This window comes from Scyliorhinus torazame, chromosome 17 (genome assembly GCF_047496885.1).
Source record: "Scyliorhinus torazame isolate Kashiwa2021f chromosome 17, sScyTor2.1, whole genome shotgun sequence".
Taxonomy (NCBI): Eukaryota; Metazoa; Chordata; class Chondrichthyes; order Carcharhiniformes; family Scyliorhinidae; genus Scyliorhinus; species Scyliorhinus torazame.
In genome coordinates, this window is record NC_092723.1 from 107,429,054 (window position 1) to 107,452,412 (window position 23,359).

At 51.0% G+C, this 23,359-nt stretch overlaps 1 protein-coding gene across 1 annotated transcript in view; it reads right to left on the reverse strand.

Moving 5' to 3' along the window:
* The window catches only part of LOC140394048 (kinesin-like protein KIF19), a 467,556-nt gene that overhangs the window by 37,672 nt on the left and 406,525 nt on the right, over window positions 1-23,359 (reverse strand). The window contains exon 16 of the mRNA XM_072480844.1: window positions 14,428-14,533. Coding sequence (XP_072336945.1) covers window positions 14,428-14,533 — 106 coding nt within the window. The remainder of the gene's footprint in view (window positions 1-14,427; window positions 14,534-23,359) is intronic.

The window sequence follows — 23,359 nt, forward strand, 5'->3', positions numbered from 1 at the left end:
ATCTGCCGCAGCACCATGCTCTGAAGATGCTGCGGGATGACTATTCTGTCCAGTTTGAGCATGATGCCGTTGATCAATGTCAGGTCGTCCTTGGCGTTGAATAATTGAGGGCATTTCCCTTTCTGCCAGCCATTGTTGAAGTTGTGAATGACTCGCTGCAGGGGGTCTTTGGCCGTCTCTTCTCGGATGAGAACGAGCTTCTCGTCTGTCGCCGGGAGGGTGCTTGCACACAGTTGTACCTGCGATTCAATGCGCTGGATGATCTCCAGTGGCTCACTGGGTGAGGTGACGGAGCGGGACAGTGCATCGGTGATGATGAGCTCTTTGCCAGGCATGTACACCAGATTGAAATCGTACCTCCGGAGTTTGAACAGAATTCTCTGCAAACGGGGTGTCATGTCGTTCAGGTCCTTTTGGATGATGTGGATCAGAGGCCTATGATCTGTTTCAAAGGTAAATGTTAGCAAGCCGTAGACATAATCATGGAATTTGAGGATGCCGGTGTGAAGACGTAAACATTCCTTCTCAATCTGCACGTACCTGGTCCAAGTGGGTGTCATTGCCCATGTCACTACTGGGACCCAGGATGACATATCGTCTTTTTGTAGCAGCACCTCCCCAATGCCATCCTGACTCGCATCTGTGGATATCTTGGTCTTTCGGTCTGGGTCAAAGAATGCAAGGACGGGTGCAGTGGTGAGCTTGGCCTTCAGCTCCAACCACTCTGTCTGGTGTTGCTGCCACTCGAAGGCGGTTGATTTCGTGACCAGTTTACGTAGGGCCTCGTGTGTGTGGCCAAATTCGGGATGAATTTGCCAAGGACGTTAACCATTCCCAGGTAGCGCAGTACTGCTTTCTTGGCCTTTGGGACTTTCATTGCCTCGATGGCTTTCATTTTGTCTGCGTCTGGGCGCACACCGTGTTTCGAAATCTGATCGCCCAGGAACTTCAGCGTGGATGTCCCAAAACAGCACTTGGACCTGTTTAGCTTGAGGCCATGTTCATGTATGCGTCGGAATACCTTCTTGAGTCGCGACACATGTCCCTCTGGGGTTGTAGACCAGATTATGATATCGTCAATGTAGACACAAACCCCTTCTATTCCTTCCATCATCTGTTCCATGATGTGATGGAATATCTCTGATGCCGAGATGATGCTAAATGGCATGCGATTGTAGCAGTATCTGCCAAAAGGCGTGTTGAAGGTGCAGAGCCTTCTGCTGGATTCTTCAAGTTGGATTTGCCAAAATCCCTGGGATGCATCCAGTTTTGTGAAGAAGTGCGCGTGTGCCATCTCGCTTGTGATTTCTTCCCGCTTTGGGATTGGGTAATGGTCCCGCATAATGTTTTTGTTTAGATCCTTGGGGTCAATGCAGATGCGTAGGTCCCCTGAAGGCTTCTTTATGCACACCATCGAGCTGACCCAGTTGGTTGGTTCAGTGACCTTGGAGATGATGCCTTTCTGTTGTAGACTTGTGAGCTCTGCTTTCAGTCGCTCCCTCAGCGGAGCAGGGACTCTTTGTGGTGCGTGGACCACTGGTTTTGGCATTAGGCCGCAGTAGAATCTTGTACTCATACAGCAACATGCCCATCCCGCTAAAAACATCTGGGTACTGAGTTAGGATGTCGTCAATGCTGGCCTGAAGATCCGAATGGGATGGCATCGTAGTGTAGACCCGTCGAATGAGTTTCAGTTGATTGCAGGCCCGTGCAGCTAGCAGGGACGCCCTGTCTGGTTGAACAATTTTGAAGCGTAGGTATGTCTCTACGTGTCGGTTGGACACCATCAGATGGCAGGACCCCAGTGCCTTAATTGTGTTTCCATTGTAGTCCAGGAGTTTGCAGGCAGCTGGAAGGATTGTGGGCGGCTTCTCGATCCTCATGAAGTCCACCTGCGAGATCAGGTTGGCAGAGGCACCTGTGTCCAGTTGAACTGGATGGGGCAGTGGTTGACATCCATCACTGCGTTCTATTCGTCCTCGGAATCCACAGCCAGGATTGATTGGACTTGCGATGTGCTTGGTGTGGCGTATTCGCACTTCGTGATGATGCCCACTCGATATGTGATGTCCAGGTATTCATCATCTGGATCCGTAGCACTGCCTGGATCGGAGTCATGCGTTCGGTGTTGCACACTTTGAATGCGATGCTGTTGGAATTACGAGCGCTGATTCCTGACTGGTGGTGCAGATCTGCACAGGGCTGCGCGTGGTTGAGTTTCCCACAGTTTAAACAGCGTTTTCCTCTTGCAGGGCAGTTTTTAAAATGTGGGCGGTGCCTAAGTTCACACACATCATGACGTCGGCGTCATGACGTTCAATGCGTCGTTGCGCATGCGCGCTGCGGTTCTCGGCCGTTTGCACCTGCGCAGTGCGGTTTTCGGCCGCTTCGAAATCCCGGTCGCATTGCGCATGCGTCGGGCCCCGGGAACAGCGCGCAAACTGGCTGCCGTCGGAGATATTGAGGCGCTGCATCCGGGAGATGGCCTGAACACTCTCCACCTCATGGGAGGCTTGTTTTTCACTCTCAGCCATTTTGTACTGTAAGTAGCGGTTTTTTGAATGCTCATGCACAGTAAACGTTTCAATAGTGACTTTTAAGGTCATATGCTTGATTTTCAACAGAGGATCAGAGTGGACTCCAAAAACGATTTGGTCTCTAATCATGGAGTCAATTATGTCACCAAAGTTGCAGGATTGCATTAGCAGTCACAGCTTAGTCAGATAACTATTGAAGGATTCATCTTTACCTTGCATCCTTTGCTTGAAGATGTAGCGTTCAAATATTTCATTGGTGTCCATCTCGCAGTGGCTATCGAATTTGTCCAGGATGGTTTGGTATTTTGTTTTGTCCTGCTCTTCAGAAAATTGAAAGGAGTTGTAGATCTCTATCGCATGGTCACCCGCAGTGGTGAGTAGAAGAGCTAACTTGCAAGCATCGGTCAAGCTATTTAGGTTGGATGCTTCCACGTATAGCTGGAACTTTTGCTTGAACGAACGGCAGTTAGCACTAAGATTACCGGTGGTCCTGAGTTGATAAGGAGCCTGAATCTTGTCCATCGTGCCTGGATTCAGAAGCTGGTTGTCTTTGACCTTGCTGAGTTGAACTAGGTAGAGAGAACAGTCACTCCTGTACCATGTTGTGTTATGTTACTTCGTGTAACATAAACTGCTACTGGATGTAGGCTTTACGAATGGATGCTCCAGACTATGAAATGAGTTCAACGTGTTTATTGAACTATTAATACAGTTCTTAAATGAGTTTGACACTCTGCTAATCTAGCTCTAGTAACTCAGTCTAACTATACCAGCTTGCTCTAAGCCACGTGCTAGGGTGTGATGCTGCTGCTGATCAACCCTGTCTTACTTTCTCGTTGCCTGTCTGTGGAAAAGGCAGGGTGTGACTGTCTTGTCCCTTTTATTGTGTTTGTGTCATGCCCCCTTGTGGTGATGCCACCTTTGGGTGTCCTCATTATCCATTGGTTGTGTTCGATTCTGATTATCCATTGGTTGCATGTTTGTATATCATGACAGTCTTCAGCTAATGAGAAGGGGTCACGTGCTAACAACATTATCCACCGACAACATCTGCTCACACATAAGGATGATCTGAAGAAAATCCTTGAAGGGAGTGAAATATTGTGGGATATTCTCTGACCAGCACTGTTCTCAGGCCAACACATGAGGAAAAGATGTCCGCCTGTACACTTTCAAACTATCCTGAACAGATAAACTCATATGGTTTACAATAAATTGGCTGAGGGAATTTATGAGCAAGTTAAATATTTGCATGAGAACAGTGCTTGTTGGAAAACACAGCCCTTGATAAATGTTCCTGTTCCTATACCTGACATATATTCGATTGTCTGGGTGCAATGGGTAAGGGTCCTGCAAGGACGCCCAGCTCTATTTATTGTGCATTCATTCAACTGGCTGGAAACATAGAGGGAAACCTCTGTCATGGGCATGAGATATGCCCCAGCTGATTTCCTTCTATTCACTGTTCCCAGGAGATCCAATAGGTTAGGAAAATCTGCTTCCCCATATCATAAAAACAAGAAGAACAAGACTAAGACCCAGCATGCACGGTGAGAAACGCAGTGCAGCTTGAAAAATCAATGGCTGTGTGCCCGCAATTTTCCATGATGTGTACCTTGTGGATGCCACTCCTGCTCGGTGTGTGAGATTGTGGAATGACCCAGAAAAAAGGATAGGATCTTTTCAAGGCTTTAGTCTAATCTTGGTGGATTGGTGAATGAACATTTAAGGGCCTAGAAGTGAGGTTAAGAGATTAGGAAATGTTGAAAGATCATTTTTACTAACAGAACAAATGAACCAGCTGCCTAGATTGCAAGCCGAATACGCTTATCCCACACCGGGCCATCTGTCTCTTGTTCTTAAGGTTGCTACATCTCGTTGCAATCTCTCCTGGCTACAGTTTAACATTCAACACATTTCTTCCTCTCTTTAACTCTGATGAAGAGTCAAATGAACTCAAAACGCTAACTCTGTTTTCTCTCCCGACAGATGCTGCCAGACCTGCTGAGCTTTCCCAGCACTGTTTGTTTCTGCCTTACCCCTGTTGTCCGATCTCAGCTGCAGGGAGTTGTAGAGCATTACTATTGGCCTGTGTCACCAGGCCAAAGAGTAGGGAAAATCAAACCAGCTCCTGAACACAATCCAGGGATCCCTGCGTGTGCACATCAGTAGAGAAGAGAATCAGATTTGCTTTTGCAATTGTTTGAAAAGCTGCCGATATAGAATCATAGAATCTACAATGCAGAAGGAGGCCATTCAGCCCATCGAGTCTGCATTGGCCCTTGGAAAAAGCACCCTACATAAGCTCACACCTCCACCCTATCCCTTTAACCCAGTAAACCCACCCAACCTTTTTGGACACTAAGGGCAATTTAGCATGGTCAATCCACCTAACCTGTACATCTTTGGACCGTGGGAGGAAACCGGAGCACCGGAGGAAACCCACGCACACACGGGGAGAATGTGCAGACTCCGCACAGACAGTGACCCAAGCCGGGAATCAAACCTAGGATCCTGGAGCTGTGAAGCAACAGTGCTAACCACTGTGTTACCGTGCTGCCTGCGGTAGTCACCACTGTTGTATTGTATATACCGCATACGAGGGGTATTATGGTAAGGCCCCTGTACTACAGGTACGGGGGTAGATCCCTGCCTGCTGGCTCCGCCCAGTAGGCGGAGTATAAATGTGTGGGAGAATGGGATGGTCTGGAAGGCCGTCCAGCTGGTCCAGAAATCCCCCGGCCTCCCCGATGCCCTTCACTCCATTCGGTCGCTCCTTTGCACTGCGACTAACAAAACTCCCCATGAATGTCTATTTGCCTTCCCCAGGAAGTCCACCTCCGGGTTTTCACTCCCAACATGGCTGGCAGCTCCAGGACCCATCCTCCTCCGCAAGCACGTGTGGCTCCACAAAGTGGACCCGTTGGTTGAGAGAGTACAGCTACTCCACGCAAACCCGCAGTATGCCTACGTAGCATACCCTGTCAGCCGCCAAGACACAGTCTCCCTCAGGGACCTGGCACCAGCTGTGTCCCCACACCCCACCCCCTCTGCCCTGGCCCCACCCTCCCTCCCCAAACGCACCCCACCACAGCTCCCGCTCCAGGACGTTCCGTCCTCCCCTTGGTCCCACCCGGGGATGAAGATGAGGTCGACACGCTCCCGGAGTCACCGACGACCGAACCGACGCCGAAATCGCCACCAGAACTGCGGTGCTCACAACGACGGATCAAGGTTAAACACCTGTATGTAAATACTTTTCCACCACCCCCGCTGGACTCTTTTTTAACAGGGGGTGAATGTGGTAGTCACCACTGTTGTATTGTATATACCACATACGAGGGTATTACGGTAAGGCCCCTGTACTACAGGTAGGGGAGTAGATCCCTGCCTGCTGGCTCCGCCAGAATGCGGAGTATAAATGTGTGGGCTCTCCGAGCTGCAGCCATTTCAGCAGCAGCTGCGGGAGGCTACACATCTCTGCGTAATAAAGCCTCGATTACACTCTACTCTCGTCTCGTCGTAATTGATAGTGCATCACTGCCCCTGGTTCTTATATTAGGAAGGTTCCGGAGAGGAAGGTTGTGACAGTGAAACGGAAGGCTGGCAACATTTCACAGATACTTTAGGTGCAAAAATGCCAGGGAGGTAATGTTCCCTTGAATCTGTGCTGGTGTGTGGCTGCACAACAACGTGGAGTGTACCACACAGGGAACAAACAGGCTGGACTTAACCAACATTCTCTTTAAGATGCATACATGCACGACTGGGCGGCAATCTTGAAGGAACCTGGAAGTGGAGGGAGATAGAGAACCTAGTGGAGTGGTGTAGCGACAACAATCTCTCCCTCAATGCCAGCAAAACTAAAGAGCTGGTAATTTACTTCAGGAAGCAAAGTACTGTACACACCCCTGTCAGCATCAACGGGGCCGAGGTGGAGATGGTTAGCAGTTTCAAATTCCTGGCATGCACAGCACCAAAAATCTGTCCTGGTCCACCCACGTCGACACTACCATCAAGAAAGCACAACAGCGCCTATACTTCCTCAGGAAACTAAGGAAATTTGGCATGTCCACATTAACTCTTCCCAACTTTTACAGATGCACCATAGAAAGTATCCTATCTGGCTGCATCACAGCCTGTCACAGAGTCGTGAACACAGCCCAGTCCATCACACGAACCTGCCTCCCATCTATTGACTCCATCTACACCTCCCGCTGCCTGGGGAAAGCGGGCAGTATAATCAAAGATCCCTCCCACCCGGCTTACTCACTCTTCCAACTTCTTCCATCGGGCAGGAGATACAGAAGTCTGAGAACACGCACAAACAGACTCAAAAACAGCTTCTTCCCCGCTGTTACCAGACTCCTAAACAACCCTCTTATGGACTGATTTCATTAACACTACACCCTGTGTGCTTCATCCGATGCCGGTGCGTATGTAGTGACATTGTATATGTTGTGATGCCCTATTATGTATTTTCTTTTCTTCCCTTTTCTTCCCATGTACTTAATGATCTGTTGAGCTGCTCGCAGAAAAATACTTTTCATTGTACCTACACACAATAAACAAATCCAATCCAATCCACAGAAAAAATATACTTGAAGGAGCATTGTTCTGAGATGGCCAAGATAGGGTGTTGGATTCTCCGTTCCTGAGTCTACGTGTTGACGGATTTGTGGATTTCCACGACAGCAAAACTGGCACCGCACCTGGACCGATTCAGCGACTGTTAAGGGACTAGCACCAACGCTATGTGGAACACCATCAATTCCAATGAAAAACGGTGCGGGATTCGCTGGATCTATGATTGACACTCGGGAGGCTGACAAGCTGCAGCCACATATACACATTACACTCCCCGCACACACTCATCCCAGCTAACAAGATGGCACTGGTTGTGCAGGAGTGCATCCATCCCATGATGGGTCGGCTGGGGCCAGAGGGCACCTGGGGCGGTGTCCTGGGGGGGGGACACCTATACAACTTGTGGCCCTAAGTTCACAGTGGGCAGAGGGCAGTCTGAGGGAGCAGATGATGGTCAGTGTGAAAGTTTGATGGTGGTTAGTTGGGGCAGCGGGGTTGGGTGCTTGGTTCAGATGGTGGTGCTGTCTCAGGAACTTAACAAACTTTTGAAAACGGTCACAGCCACCAGGCCACCATTGTGAAAGGGAATGCCCCTCAACAGGGCAACCAGTGGTCACTGTTGTGGGCAGGAAGGTTTGGGGAGGGGATGGAGAGTTTAAAGTTAGTCTGGAGTACCAGTGCCGGGAGACGGCCTCCAAGCCGCTACAATACTACAGGGGCAACAGAAGACTTGAAAACTCCAGTCCGCCTCGGGCTCATGTTCTTAATTGTGCTGTTAATTCGCTTAATAAGCTACCTACCCTCCACTCGTGTTGCTACCCCCATCCCACCTCCAATAAAATGGGCAGGGTGTGCCGGCAAATCGCCCAGCCAGCAACATGAAATTACACACCCACTCACCACCGGCCTCACTCCCATGCTGAGGCAAAAGAACTCTCCCCAAGATTGAATGTAACGTCAGGAAAGTGACCAGACCAGAACCAATGTTTGTTTTAGATCTTTCCTCGTTTAAGGCACATTTCACCTGACCCACACGAGTGCTGCATTACCTGAGGTGAGACCTTAAACCGAGGCCCCACCTGCCTGTTCGAATGATTGCAATAGATTGCTGAGAAATCTGGAGTGTAGCTGCTCCTGGAGGCCTTTGATGCAGTGCATGCCCCCTAATTAGCAGATTAGCTGCCTGCCTACTGTTAAATGTTCCAGTCATTTTGACAGGATAGGAGGGAAGGTGAGTGGGTAAGGGATTAGGAGGGTCAGGTGGTTTGGGTGGTCCAGTCGGGGTTGTTTGGGTGGTCGGATCGTGGGGTTTGGGTGGTTGGATGTAGTCAGGTATTTACAGTCATTGAGTAATAGCGTTTTACAACACAGAAAAAGGCCCGTCTGCCCATCGTGTCTGCCCAGCCATCAAGCACCTATCTATTCTAATCCCATTTTCCAGCACTTGGTCTCTAGCCTTGTATGCTATGATGTTTCAAGTGCTGATCTAAATGTTTCTCAAATGTTGTGAGGGTTCCTGCCTCGACCGCCCTTTCAGGCAGCAAGTTCCCAAATCCCACACCATCTGGGTGAAAGGACTTTTCCTCAAATTTTCTCGAAATCTCCTGCCCCTTACCTTATATCCATGCCCTCTGGTTCTTAACCCCTTTACAAAGAGGAAAATTTCCTTCCTATTTATCCTATTTATGTCCCTCATAATTTTGTACACCTCAATCTGGTGCCCCAGGAGGGGGGTACATTTTCCAGCGGTAAAGGAGGGTCGTGGGTAGTTAGGGGATAGGGAATGTCGTCAAGGGGTGGGGTGTAGTCTGGGGATGGTCCAGCGTTGGGGTTGGGGTTGAGGGGGAGTCAGTAGAATAGTTATCTGAGAGATAGAACTGGTTTTAATCCTACTAACTTTTCCTGGATAACTATTCTGCTAAGTAAGTTGGAACCATCCAAAGTCTCTGACTTTAAATCAGAGTTTCAGAGGGTTCCAGACCCGGGGTAGTGTCCAACAGAAGTTGAAATGTCCTCAGCAACCCGTGTAGACAGTGCATGGGGACATCTGCAAGGTCTCCCAGCACATCATTCCTGGATACCTCTGGGGTATGAGCACCCACAGACTGGAAGATTTGGGGCAGTATCATGGGTCTGCTATGGGATCTTGCTGTGCACAAATTGCCTGCATGTTCCTACATTGCAATAGTGACTACACTTCAAAAGTGTCGTGTTGGGTGTTCTGGTTCACAAACAAGCCAACAATGCTGGAAGTGGTGTAACGCTATTTTATTAACTGTTCAACTATGCTAACATACTGAAAACGTGGGCATAAGCAATACCAGCTTAACTGTGGACCCTTTCCTATCACTAGCTATGGTGAGGCACTCAGCACATGGTGAATGTCTGTGTTGCAGGCTGTGAGCTCTGTGCTCTGAGCTGGCTGCTGCTAGAATGAGCGGGAACTCTCCTGTCCCCTGTCTTTATAGTGCTTGTGCTCTCACTGGTGATTGGCTGCGGTGTTATGTATGCTGGTTGGTCCTACTGCATGTCCATCAGTGTGCGTATGTGATTGCACCATAATGTACTGATGTATATTATGACATCCCCCTTTTTTACAAAGAACATGTGCCTATGTGGGAATAAATAACATGTAATGAGTGTATCTGACCATGTGTGTGCAGTATTTACATAACTATGTACATGAGGCTAGTCTATATACACGGGAAGGTGCCTGGTGCAGAGAAAAGAAAAACAAGGTGTTACACCAACAACAAACTAATAACGAATGCTGTAAACAAATTAGTGAAATGCTGAAACAGGATGAAAGAACAAAGCATTGAGTCCAACATTGTAAGGTTCATAAATCAAGTCTCTGAGGTGGGCGACGAATTTGGGTTGACCGCTTCAAGGGTGGGTCAGGAGCCACCGATTGAGGATCGGGCCGGGCCACGGCCAAGTGAGGAGGATGCAGAGTATCCGGAAGCTCTACAAAGTCCAGGTCGGGGACAACAGGAGGGCGTGGCACTGGTGGAGGATCGCGTAGCGAGCGTGGAACCAGACGAAGGGCACGCCGATTGCGGCGGCGAATGGAGCCATCAGGCAGACGAACCAGGAATGAGCGGGGAGCCACCAGCCGAAGAACCACAGTAGTCGCATACCAACCACCCTCCGGAAGATAGATTTGGACGTTGTCACCTGGCGCCAGAGCAGGAAGATCAGTCGCTCGAGCGTCATGCACCGCGTTGTGCTGCGCGCGAGACTGTTGCATCCGCTGAAGGACCGGAGCATGGTCGAGGTCTGGGACGTGAATGGACGGTACAGTGGTCCTGAGGGTGCGACCCATCAGCAGTTGGGCTGGTGACAGGCCCGTGGACAGTGGAGCCGAGCGATAGGCCAGCAAGGCGAGGCAGAAGTCGGATCCTGCATCAGCAGCCTTGCAGAGGATCCTCTTTACGATGTGGACGCCCTTTTCTGCTTTGCCATTTGATTGGTGGTGCAGGGGACTGGACGTCACGTGTACAAAGTTGTACCTGCTGGCGAAGTTAGACCATTCCTGGCTTGCGAAGCAGGGGCCATTGTCCGACATCACAATGAGTGGGATGCCATGACGAGCAAAGTGATGACGTGATGTCGTGCAGGAGTACAACCTCGGGAAAGCTGGAAAAATAATCAACTATGAGAACATGGTCCCTGCCGAGCGCATGGAACAGGTCCACGCCTACCTTAGACCAAGGGGACGTGACCAACTCATGGGGCTGAAGGGTCTCCCGTGGTTGGGCCGCCTAGAACCGCTGACAGGTGGGGCAATTGAGCACAGTGTTGCCAATGTCCTCATTTATGCCAGGCCAGTACACAGCCTCTCGGGCCCTCTGTCGGCACTTCTCTACGTCGAGATGGCCCTCGTGCAGCTGCTCTAAAACCAGGTGATGCATGCTGTGTGGGATCACGATGCGGTCCAGCTTCAGGAGGACGCCATCACCGACTGCCAGATCATCTCTAATATTATAGAACTGCGGGCATTGTCCCTTGAGCCATCCGTCAGTCATGTGGCGCATCACACGTTGTAGCAGGGGGTCAGCCGCAGTCTCACGGCGAATGTGGGTTAGGCGTTCATCCGTGGCCGGCAGATTGGCGGCCGTGAAGGCCACATGGGCGTCGACTTGGCAAACGAACCCCTCTGGGTCGGACGGAGTGGTGACTGCCCTGGACAGAGCGTCGGCTATGATCAGGTCCTTACCCGGTGTGTACACGAGCTGGAAATCGTATCTCCGGAGCTTGAGCAGAATGCGTTGTAGGCGAGGGGTCATGTCATTGAGGTCTTTTTGGATGATGCCGACCAGCAGGCGATGGACGGTCTCCACAGTGAACTGGGGAAGGCCATACACGTCGTCATGGAACTTGTCGACACCGGTCAACAGGCCTAGGCACTCCTTCTCGATTTGCGCATAGCGCTGCTCTGTGGGGGTCATGGCCCGTGACGCATAGGCAACAGGGGCCCATGACGAGGCGTCATCTCGTTGCAGGAGCACCGCCCCTATGCCAGATTGGCTAGCGTACGTTGATATTTTCGTCTCCCTTGCAGGATCGAAAAACGCCAATACCGGGGTGGAGGTCAGCTTGACCTTGAGCTCCTCCCATTCACGCTGGTGGGCGGGAAGCCACTGGAAATCCGTCGTCTTCCTAACTAGGTTGCAGAGAGCCGTGGTGTGGGAAGCGAGGTTAGGGAAGAACTTTCCCAGGAAGTTGACCATTCCTAAGAACCGGAGCACCGCCTTCTTATCCGCCGGCTTCTGCACGGCCGTGATGGCTGCCACCTTGTCTGCATCCGGCCGCACACCCAACCGGGAGATGTGGTCTCCTAAAAACTTGAGTTCGGTCTGGCCGAAAGAACATTTGGCTCTATGATCCTTCGGGTCGATACAGATCTGGAGCTCGCCGGAAGGCTTCTTGACGCACACCATGGAACTGATGCAGTCGGTTGGTTCCGTCACTCAGGAAAGCACTCCTTGGTCCTGTAGGTCCTGCAGCTGCTGCTTGAGGCGGTCCTTGAGGGGTGCTGGGAATCTGCGAGGTGCATGAACCACAGGCGTGGCGTCCTGTTTGAGCAGGATTTTGTATGTGTTGGGAAGTGTGCCCATGCCTTCGAAGACATCTCGGTGTTGAGTGATGATGGCACTTAGTTGCGCCCTGAAGTCCGCATCTTGGAAGTCAGACGTGTCCTCTGGAGAGAGGGAATGTACACGCTGCACGAGGTTGATGAGCTTGCATGCCTGTGCGCCTAGCAGGGAGTCCTTTGAGGAGCCCATGATCTCAAAGGGTAGGGTGACTTTTCGGAGTTGTGCGTCACCTCGAGTTGGCATGACTCGGTGGCGGGGATGACGTCACCATTATAGTCGACCAGTTGGCAATTGGATGGAAGACTTGTTGGTTTGACCCCCAGGGTTTGAAATGCTGACCATGCAAGGAGATTGGCGGAAGCACCAGTGTCCAGACGGAATCTGATCTGGGATCGGTTGACCGTCAGGGTGGCACACCAGTCGTCGTCCGGATCAATGCTGTGCACCAACAGCGGCTGGTGCTTTCGATTCGGGGACAGCCTGTTCTTGGTTATGACAGCGACTCGAAAAGGCTCCCTGTCCTCGGTGTCACTGGTCTGCATGAAGTCAGGATCGGACTCGGTGAAAGTGGGTTGGATTGCCCGAACAGTCCTGCGAGGCTGGTTAAATCGTTGCAAGTTGGCAGGCTGGGCTGCTCGACAGCAGGCAGCATAGTGCCCAAGCCTGCTACAGCGTAGGCACTGTCGTGATTTTGCAGGGCATTGTCGCTTTAAGTGGGAGGAACCACAGTTGCCGCACGTCGTGATGGCAGTGCGTTCGTTGTGCCACCGCGCATGCGCGGTACGGTCTTGCGTGGTGCGGGCCTGCGCATCACATTCCTCCACATCACCGTCCCCTTGTTTGGCGCGTACAAGCACGGGAGGCTTCGGAAAGCGTGCACAATGGCCGCCCTCCTCCAGACTGCGGAGGTGTTCGATCGTTTGGACCCGTTCCGCCTCATGGGACCCTTGCCGCGCCGTTTCAGCTGCCTGTATGTAGGAGTACCGGCTGGTGGCATTCTCATGCAGGACACAGGTCTCGATGGCAGTCGCTAGGATAAGTTGCTTAACTTTAAGGAGCTGCTGACGCAGGGTGTCCGACATGACCCCAAAAACAATCTGGTCGCGTATCATGGCGTCGGAGTGGGCCCGTAGCCGCAGGATTGCGCGAGGATGCGGAGGTGTGTTAAATAGGATTGGAAAGGCTCGTCCTTACCCTGCAAGCGCTGCTGGAACAGGTACCTTTCGAAGTTTCCGTTGACTTCAACACTGAAGTGTGTGTCGAATTTGAGGAGCACCGTCTTGTACTTGCTCTTGTCCTTGTCGTCCGCGAATGTCAGGGAGTTAAAGGTGTGGATGGCATGTTGCCCAGCCGTGGAGAGAAGAAGGGCTATCTTCCTGGTGTCTGATGCATTCTCCCTGTCCGTGGCCTCGAGGAAGAGCTGGAAGCATTGTTTAAATATCTTCCAATTTACCCCGAGATTGCCATCGATGTGGAGTGGCAGCGGCGGGTTGATGTTCTCCATGCTGTAGGATGCCGGAATGCTGAGAAGGTGCAGGTAGGTCTCACAAGTGCTAGATTGCGGCCACTCCTTGTACCATGTCGTGTTGGGTGTTCTGGTTCACAAACAAGCCAACAATGCTGGAAGTGGTGTAACTATTTTATTAACTGTTCAACTATGCTAACATACTGTAAACGTGGGTATAAGCAATACCAGCTTAACTGTGGACCCTTTCCTATCTCTAGCTATGGTGAGGCACTCAGCACATGGTGAATGTCTATGATGCAGGCTGTGAGCTCTGTGCTCTGAGCTGGCTGCTGCTAGAATGAGCGGGAACTCTTCTGCCCCGTCTTTATAGTGCGTGTGCTCTCACTGGTGATTGGCTGCGGCGTTATGTATGCTGGTTGGTCCTACTGCATGTCCATCAGTGTGTGTATGTGATTGCACCATAATGTACTGATGTATATTATGACAAAAAGTATGTCATCGGCTGCAATAATGGTTTGAGATATCCTATCATGGTAGAAAGCACCAGATCAATGCAAATTCTTCTCCCTTCTCACTCAGCACATTAATTTCCAAGTTCCCCCAGTTAACTTGGTTTCTCTCTCCACAGCTGCTGCCTGAGCAGTTTAGTCTTTCCAGCAGTCTCTGTTTTTATTTCAGCTATCTAAATTGACAGTATTTTGTTTTTTTCTTTATGATCAGGTGGTCTCCTACTAACCTGCAATAACAGTGGTCCAACGAGACGGATTGGGGGAGGTGTTAGAGTTGGCAGTGGCTTCATGTACCGTGACTGCACAGTGGTTTTAAACACCTTGTTGGTATCACTGTTAAAAAAAAAAACAAGCGTCTAACATGTTCCAATTTACATCCTAAAACTGGAAATATATACACCGGCACAGTATAAATGCAATAGATGCATTCTGTCTTTTTACTATTCAATTCAATTCAATTAAGCTTCTTTTATCCAGCCCTGGCTTCACTCATACTCCATTTCATTGAAGAATTGATACGAATGAAGGGAAAAGACATGGGGTGGGATTTTCTGCCTCCCAGCCGCATGTTTCCCAGCAGCAGAAGGGAGCGCGCAGCTCGCTGGCAGTGGGATTCTCTGCTCCCTCCGCTGTCAATGGGAATTCCCATTGAATCCACCCCCGTCGCTGGGAAACCGACGGGTAGGGCTGTGCTGCCGGCAGGATCAGAGAATGCCACCACCAGCGAATGGCCATAGAATTCCGGCAGTGGTCCAGCTTCCTCACACCAGAAACTCTCCTGTTTACACAGCAAGGAGGAGGATGCAGTGAAGAGAAGAGATGTGGTCACAAACACTTCAAACTTCATGCTGACTTTGAGAATAGAGTCATAGAATCAAACAGTATAGAGGAGGTTCCTTGGACCATTGAATCTGCCCCAACAAAACAACAATAATCAACGCTTGTCCCACTTTCCAATGCTTGGCCTCCAGCCTTGAATGTTATCACTTTGAAATGTTCATCCAGGTACATTTTAAAGGTTGTGAGGTTTCCTGCCTCTACTACCCTCCCAGGCAGCGTATTCCAGACTCTCACTACCCTCTGGGTGAAAAAGATTTTACTCAAATCCCCTCCAAACCTCCTGCCCCTCACCTTAAATTTGTGCCCCCTTGTTATTGACCCTTCAACGAAGGGGAACAGCTGCTTTCTGTCCACCCTGCCCGTACCCCTCAATCATATACACATCAAACAGGATCCCCTCCGCCTTCTTTGCTCTAAAGAAAACAACCTGAGTCGATCCAACCTTGCTTTATAGCTCAAATGCTCCACCCAGGTACGATCCTGGTGAATCGCCTCTGTCTCCTCTCCAGTGCAATCACATCTTTCCTATAGTGAGGTGAACAGAACTGCGCCTTGTGCTCCAGCTGTGGTCTAACCAAAGTTTTGTATATCTCCAACGTAACCTTGCTGCTCTTATATTCTACAGCAAGACTGATAAAGGCAAGTATCCCGTATGCCTACCCTATAAACCTGTCTTGCCGCCTTCAGGAATCTGAGCTTCCTAGTGTCCTGCCATTCATTGAGTACACCCTTGTCTTGTTACTCCTTCCAAAGTGCATCACCTTGCACTTTTCAGGGTTAAATTTCATCTTCCACTAATCTGCCCATCTGACCAACCCCTCTATATCTTCCATTCACAAGGATATTGGTCCCATTCAGGTGCAGACCGTCCCACTTATACATGTCCAACCTGCCCAAGAAATGGTCTTAGTGATCCAGGAATCTAAAACACACCCTCCTCCACAAAGTCTATTCTCTGATTTCTGTACTCGCTAACACATGGCACGGGGGGTTATCCCTATCTCTGGATCTGTAAAGACTTAATTATCTGCAAATGCTCGCATTCTAAGCATTGTCTTGCAACTTTGAATTTGTCTATATATATGTTTCTGAAACATACCTCTTCATTCACCTGAGGAAGGAGCAGTGCTCCGAAAGCTAGTGACATCAAAACAAACCTGTTGGACTTTAACCTGGTGTTGAAAGACTTCTTACTGTGCTCACCCCAGTCCAACGCCGGCATCTCCACATCATTATTATAATTACATGTCTAATTCTACTTCGACCTACTTCATTATTTTAATTCATTATACCGGCTTACCTTTACTTATCCCTCATTTGATTTTATTCAATTAGAATTGACTGCAGAATACTGTTCCCAGACTGCTTCACTGTGATACTGATTGCAGGACACTGTTCTCAGACTGCTTCACTGTGACACTGATTACGATGACATCCTTCCCAGACTGCTTCACTGATTTACTGACTGCGATGACACCTTCCCCAGTCTGCTTCACTCTGATACTGACTGCGGTGACACCTTCCCCAGTCTGCTTCACTGTGATACTGACTGCGATGACACCTTCCCCAGTCTGCTTCACTGTGATACTGACTGCGATGACACCTTCCCCAGTCTGCTTCACTGTGATACTGACTGTGATTACACCGACTCCAGACTGCTTCACTCTGATACTGACTGCGATGACACCTTCCCCAGTCTGCTTCACTGTGATACTGACTGCGATGACACCTTCCCCAGTCTGCTTCGCTGTGATACTGACTGCAGGACACTGTTCCCAGTCTGCTTCACTGTGATACTGACTGCGATGACACCCTCCCCAATCTGCTTCACTGTGATACTGACTGCGATGACACCCTCCCCAGACTGCTTCACTGTGATACTGACTGCAGGACACTGTTCCCAGTCTGCTTCACTGTGATAGTGACTGCGATGACACCCTCCCCAATCTGCTTCACACTGATACTGACTGCGATGACACCCTCCCCTGTCTGCTTCACTGTGATACTGACTGCAGGACACTGTTCCCAGTCTGCTTCACTGTGATAGTGACTGCGATGACACCCTCCCCAATCTGCTTCACACTGATACTGACTGCGATGACACCCTCCCCAGTCTGCTTCACTGTGATACTGACTGCGATGACAGCCTCCCAGTCTTCTTCACTGTGATACTGACTGCGATGACACCCTCCCCAGTCTGCTTCACTCTGATACTGACGGCGATGACACCCTCCCAATCAGCTTCACTGTGATACTGACTGCGATGAGACCCTCCCCAGACTGCTTCACTCTGATACTGACTGCGATGATACCCTCCCCAGATTGCTTCACTGTGACACTGACTGCGAAGACACCCTCCCCAGACTGCTTCACTGTGATACTGACGGTAAAATGATAGTGTAGATTTATTTGTTCTTAAGGGCAGCACGGTAGCATTGTGGATAGCGCAATTGCTTCACAGCTCCATGGTCCCTGGTTCGATTCCGGCTTGGGTCATTGTCTGTGCGGAGTCTGCACGTCCTCCCCGTGTCTGCGTGGGTTTCCTCCGGGTGCTCCGGTTTCCTCCCACAGTCCAAAGATGTGCGGGTTAGGTGAATTGGCCAATGATAAATTGCCTGGAATGTCCAAATTGCCCTTGGTGTTGGGTGGAGGTGTTGAGTTTGGGTATGGTGCTCTTTCCAAGAGCCGGTGCAGACTCAAAGGGCCGAATGGCCTCCTTCTGCAGTGTAAATTCAATGATAATGTATGATTAATCTAGGACAAAGGTTCGGCACAACATCGTGGGCCGAAGGGCCTGTTCTGTGCTGTACTTTCTATGTTCTATGTTCTATGTTCTGACTGCGATGACACCCTCCCCAGACTGCTTCACTCCGATACTGACTGCAATGACACCCTCCCCAGACTGCTTCACTCTGATACTGACTGCGATGACACCCTCACCAGTCTGCTTCACTGTGATACTGACTGCGATGACACCCTCCCCAGTCTGCTTCACTGTGATACTGTCTGCGATGACATCCTCCCAGTCTGTTTCACTCTGATACTGACTGCGATGACACCCTCCCCAGCCTGCTTCATTGTGATACTGACTGCGATGACACCCTCCCCAGTCTGCTTCACTGTGATACTGACTGCGATGACACCCTCCCCAGTCTGCTTCACTGCGATACTGACTGCGATGACACCCTCCCCAGTCTGTTTCACTCTGATACTGACTGCGATGACACCCTCCCCAGTCTGCTTCACTGTGATACTGACTGCGATGACACCCTCCCAGACTGCTTCACTCTGATACTGACTGCGATGACACCCTCCCCAGACTGCTTCACTATGATACTGACTGCGATGGCACCCTCCCCAGTCTGCTTCACTGTGATACTGACTGCGATGACACCCTCCCCAGACTGCTTCACTCTGATACTGACTGCGATGACACCCTCCCCAGTCTGCTTCACTGTGATACTGACTGTGATGACACCCTCCCCAGACTGCTTCACTCTGATACTGACTGCGATGACACCCTCCCCAGACTGCTTCACTCTGATACTGACTGCGATGACACCCTCCCAGACTGCTTCACTCTGATACTGACTGCGATGACACCCTCCCCAGTCTGTTTCACTCTGATACTGACTGCGATGACACCCTCCCCAGACTCCTTCACTGTGATACTGACTGCGATGACACCCTCCCCAGTCTGCTTCACTGTGATACTGACTGCGATGACACCCTCCCCAGTCTGCTTCACTGTGATACTGACTGCGATGACACCCTCCCCAGTCTGTTTCACTCTGATACTGACTGCGATGACACCCTCCCCAGTCTGCTTCACTGTGATACTGACTGCGATGACACCCTCCCAGACTGCTTCACTCTGATACTGACTGCGATGACACCCTCCCCAGACTGCTTCACTATGATACTGACTGCGATGGCACCCTCCCCAGTCTGCTTCACTGTGATACTGACTGCGATGACACCCTCCCCAGACTGCTTCACTCTGATACTGACTGCGATGACACCCTCCCCAGTCTGCTTCACTGTGATACTGACTGTGATGACACCCTCCCCAGACTGCTTCACTCTGATACTGACTGCGATGACACCCTCCCCAGACTGCTTCACTCTGATACTGACTGCGATGACACCCTCCCAGACTGCTTCACTCTGATACTGACTGCGATGACACCCTCCCCAGTCTGTTTCACTCTGATACTGACTGCGATGACACCCTCCCCAGACTCCTTCACTGTGATACTGACTGCGATGACACCCTCCCCAGTCTGCTTCACTGTGATACTGACTGCGATGACACCCTCCCCTGTCTGCTTCACTGTGATACTGACTGCGATGACACCCTCCCCAGTCTGCTTCACTGTGATACTGACTGCGATGACACCCTCCCCAGTCTGCTTCACTGTGATACTGTCTGCGATGACACCCTCCCCACACTGCTTCACTCTGATACTGACTGCGATGACACCTTCCCCAGTCTGCTTCACTGTGATACTGACGGCGATGACACCCTCCCCAGACTGCTTCACTCTGATACTGACTGCGATGACACCCTCCCCAGACTGCTTCACTCTGATACTGACTGCGATGACACCTTCACCAGTCTGCTTCACTGTGATACTGACTGCGATGACACCCTCCCCAGACTGCTTCACTCTGATACTGACTGCGATGACACCTTCCCCAGTCTGCTTCACTGTGATACTGACTGCGATGACACCCTCCCCAGACTGCTTCACTTTGATACTGACTGCGATGGCACCCTCCCCAGTCTGCTTCACTGTGATACTGACTGCGATGACACCCTCCCCAGACTGCTTCACTGTGATACTGACTGCGATGACACCCTCCCCAGACTGCTTCACTCTGATACTGACTGCGATGACACCCTCCCCAGACTGCTTCACTCTGATACTGACTGCGATGACACCTTCACCAGTCTGCTTCACTGTGATACTGACTGCGATGACACCCTCCCCAGACTGCTTCACTCTGATACTGACTGCGATGACACCCTCACCAGACTGCTTCACTCTGATACTGACTGCGATGACACCTTCCCCAGTCTGCTTCACTGTGATACTGACTGCGATGACACCCTCCCCAGACTGCTTCACTTTGATACTGACTGCGATGGCACCCTCCCAGTCTGCTTCACTGTGATACTGACTGCGATGACACCCTCCCCAGACTGCTTCACTCTGATACTGACTGCGATGACACCCTCCCCAGTCTGCTTCACTGTGATACTGACTATGATGACACCCTCCCCAGACTGCTTCACTCTGATACTGACTGCGATGACACCCTCCCCAGACTGCTTCACTCTGATACTGACTGCGATGACACCCTCCCCAGTCTGTTTCACTGTGATACTGACTGCGATGACACCTTCCCCAGTCTGCTTCACTGTGATACTGACTGCGATGGCACCCTCCCCAGACTGCTTCACTGTGATACTGTCTGCGATGACACCTTCCCCAGTCTGCTTCACTGTGATACTGACTGCGATGACACCCTCCCCAGTCTGCTTCACTGTGATACTGACTGCGATGACACCCTCCCCAGACTGCTTCACTGTGATACTGTCTGCGATGGCACACTCCCCTGACTGCTTCACTCCGATACTGACTGCGATGACACCCTCCCCAGACTGCTTCACTGTGATACTGACTGTGATGACACCCTCCCCAGACTGCTTCACTGTGATACTGTCTGCGATGACACCCTCCCAGTCTGCTTCACTCTGATACTGACTGCGATGACACCCTCCCCAGACTGCTTCACTGTGATACTGACTGCGATGACACCTTCCCCAGTCTGCTTCACTGTGATACTGACTGCGATGACACCTTCCCCAGTTTGCTTCACTGTGATACTGACTGCGATGACACCCTCCCCAGACTGCTTCACTGTGATACTGACTGCGATGACACCCTGCCCAGTCTGCTTCACTCTGATACTGACTGCGATGACACCCTCCCCAGACTGCTTCACTGTGATACTGACTGCGATGACACCCTCCCCAGACTGCTTCACTGTGATACTGTCTGCGATGACACCCTCCCCAGACTGCTTCACTGTGATACTGACTGCGATGACACCCTCCCCAGTCTGCTTCACTCTGATACTGACTGCGATGACACCCTCCCCAGACTGCTTCACTCTGATACTGACTGCGATGACACCTTCCCCAGTCTGCTTCACTGTGATACTGACTGCGATGACACCCTCCCCAGACTGCTTCACTGTGATACTGTCTGCGATGACACCCTCCCCAGACTGCTTCACTGTGATACTGACTGCGATGACACCCTCCCCAGACTGCTTCACTCTGATACTGACTGCGATGACACCTTCCCCAGTCTGCTTCACTGTGATACTGACTGCGATGACACCCTCCCAGTCTGCTTCACTCTGATACTGACTGCGATGACACCCTCCCCAGACTGCTTCACTGTGATACTGACTGCGATGACACCCTGCCCAGACTGCTTCACTGTGATACTGTCTGCGATGACACCCTACCCAGACTGCTTCACTGTGATACTGTCTGCGATGACACCCTCCCCAGACTGCTTCACTCTGATACTGACTGCGATGACACCCTCCCCAGACTGCTTCACTGTGATACTGACTGCGATGACACCTTCCCCAGTCTGCTTCACTGTGATACTGACTGCGATGACACCCTCCCCAGACTGCTTCACTCTGATACTGACTGCGATGACACCCTCCCCAGACTGCTTCACTGTGATACTGACTGCGATGACACCCTACCCAGACTGCGTCTGTGTGATACTGTCTGCGATGACACCCTCCCCAGACTGCTTCACTCTGATACTGACTGCGATGACACCCTCCCCAGACTGCTTCACTGTGATACTGACTGCGATGACACCCTCCCCAGACTGCTTCACTGTGATACTGTCTGCGATAACACCCTCCCCAGACTGCTTCACTCCGATACTGACTGCGATGACACCCTCCCCAGACTGCTTCACTGTGATACTGACTGTGATGACACCCTCCCCAGACTGCTTCACTGTGATACTGTCTGCGTTGACACCTTCCCCAGCCTGCTTCACTGTGATACTGACTGCGATGACACCTTCCCCAGTTTGCTTCACTGTGATACTGACTGCGATGACACCCTCCCCAGTCTGCTTCACTGTGATACTGACTGTGATGACACCCTCCCCAGACTGCTTCACTCTGATACTGACTGTGATGACACCCTCCCCAGACTGCTTCACTCTGATACTGACTGCGATGACACCCTCCCCAGTCTGTTTCACTGTGATACTGACTGCGATGACACCTTCCCCAGTCTGCTTCACTGTGATACTGACTGCGATGACACCCTCCCCAGACTGCTTCACTGTGATACTGTCTGCGATGACACCTTCCCCAGTCTGCTTCACTGTGATACTGACTGCGATGACACCCTCCCCAGTCTGCTTCACTGTGATACTGACTGCGATGACACCCTCCCCAGACTGCTTCACTGTGATACTGTCTGCGATGGCACACTCCCCTGACTGCTTCACTCCGATACTGACTGCGATAACACCCTCCCCAGACTGCTTCACTGTGATACTGACTGTGATGACACCCTCCCCAGACTGCTTCACTGTGATACTGACTGCGATGACACCCTCCCAGTCTGCTTCACTCTGATACTGACTGCGATGACACCCTCCCCAGACTGCTTCACTGTGATACTGACTGCGATGACACCTTCCCCAGTCTGCTTCACTGTGATACTGACTGCGATGACACCTTCCCCAGTTTGCTTCACTGTGATACTGACTGCGATGACACCCTCCCCAGACTGCTTCACTGTGATACTGACTGCGATGACACCCTGCCCAGTCTGCTTCACTCTGATACTGACTGCGATGACACCCTCCCCAGACTGCTTCACTGTGATACTGACTGCGATGACACCCTCCCCAGACTGCTTCACTGTGATACTGTCTGCGATGACACCCTCCCCAGACTGCTTCACTGTGATACTGACTGCGATGACACCCTCCCCAGTCTGCTTCACTCTGATACTGACTGCGATGACACCCTCCCCAGACTGCTTCACTCTGATACTGACTGCGATGACACCTTCCCCAGTCTGCTTCACTGTGATACTGACTGCGATGACACCCTCCCCAGATTGCTTCACTGTGATACTGTCTGCGATGACACCCTACCCAGACTGCTTCACTGTGATACTGTCTGCGATGACACCCTCCCCAGACTGCTTCACTGTGATACTGACTGCGATGACACCTTCCCCAGTCTGCTTCA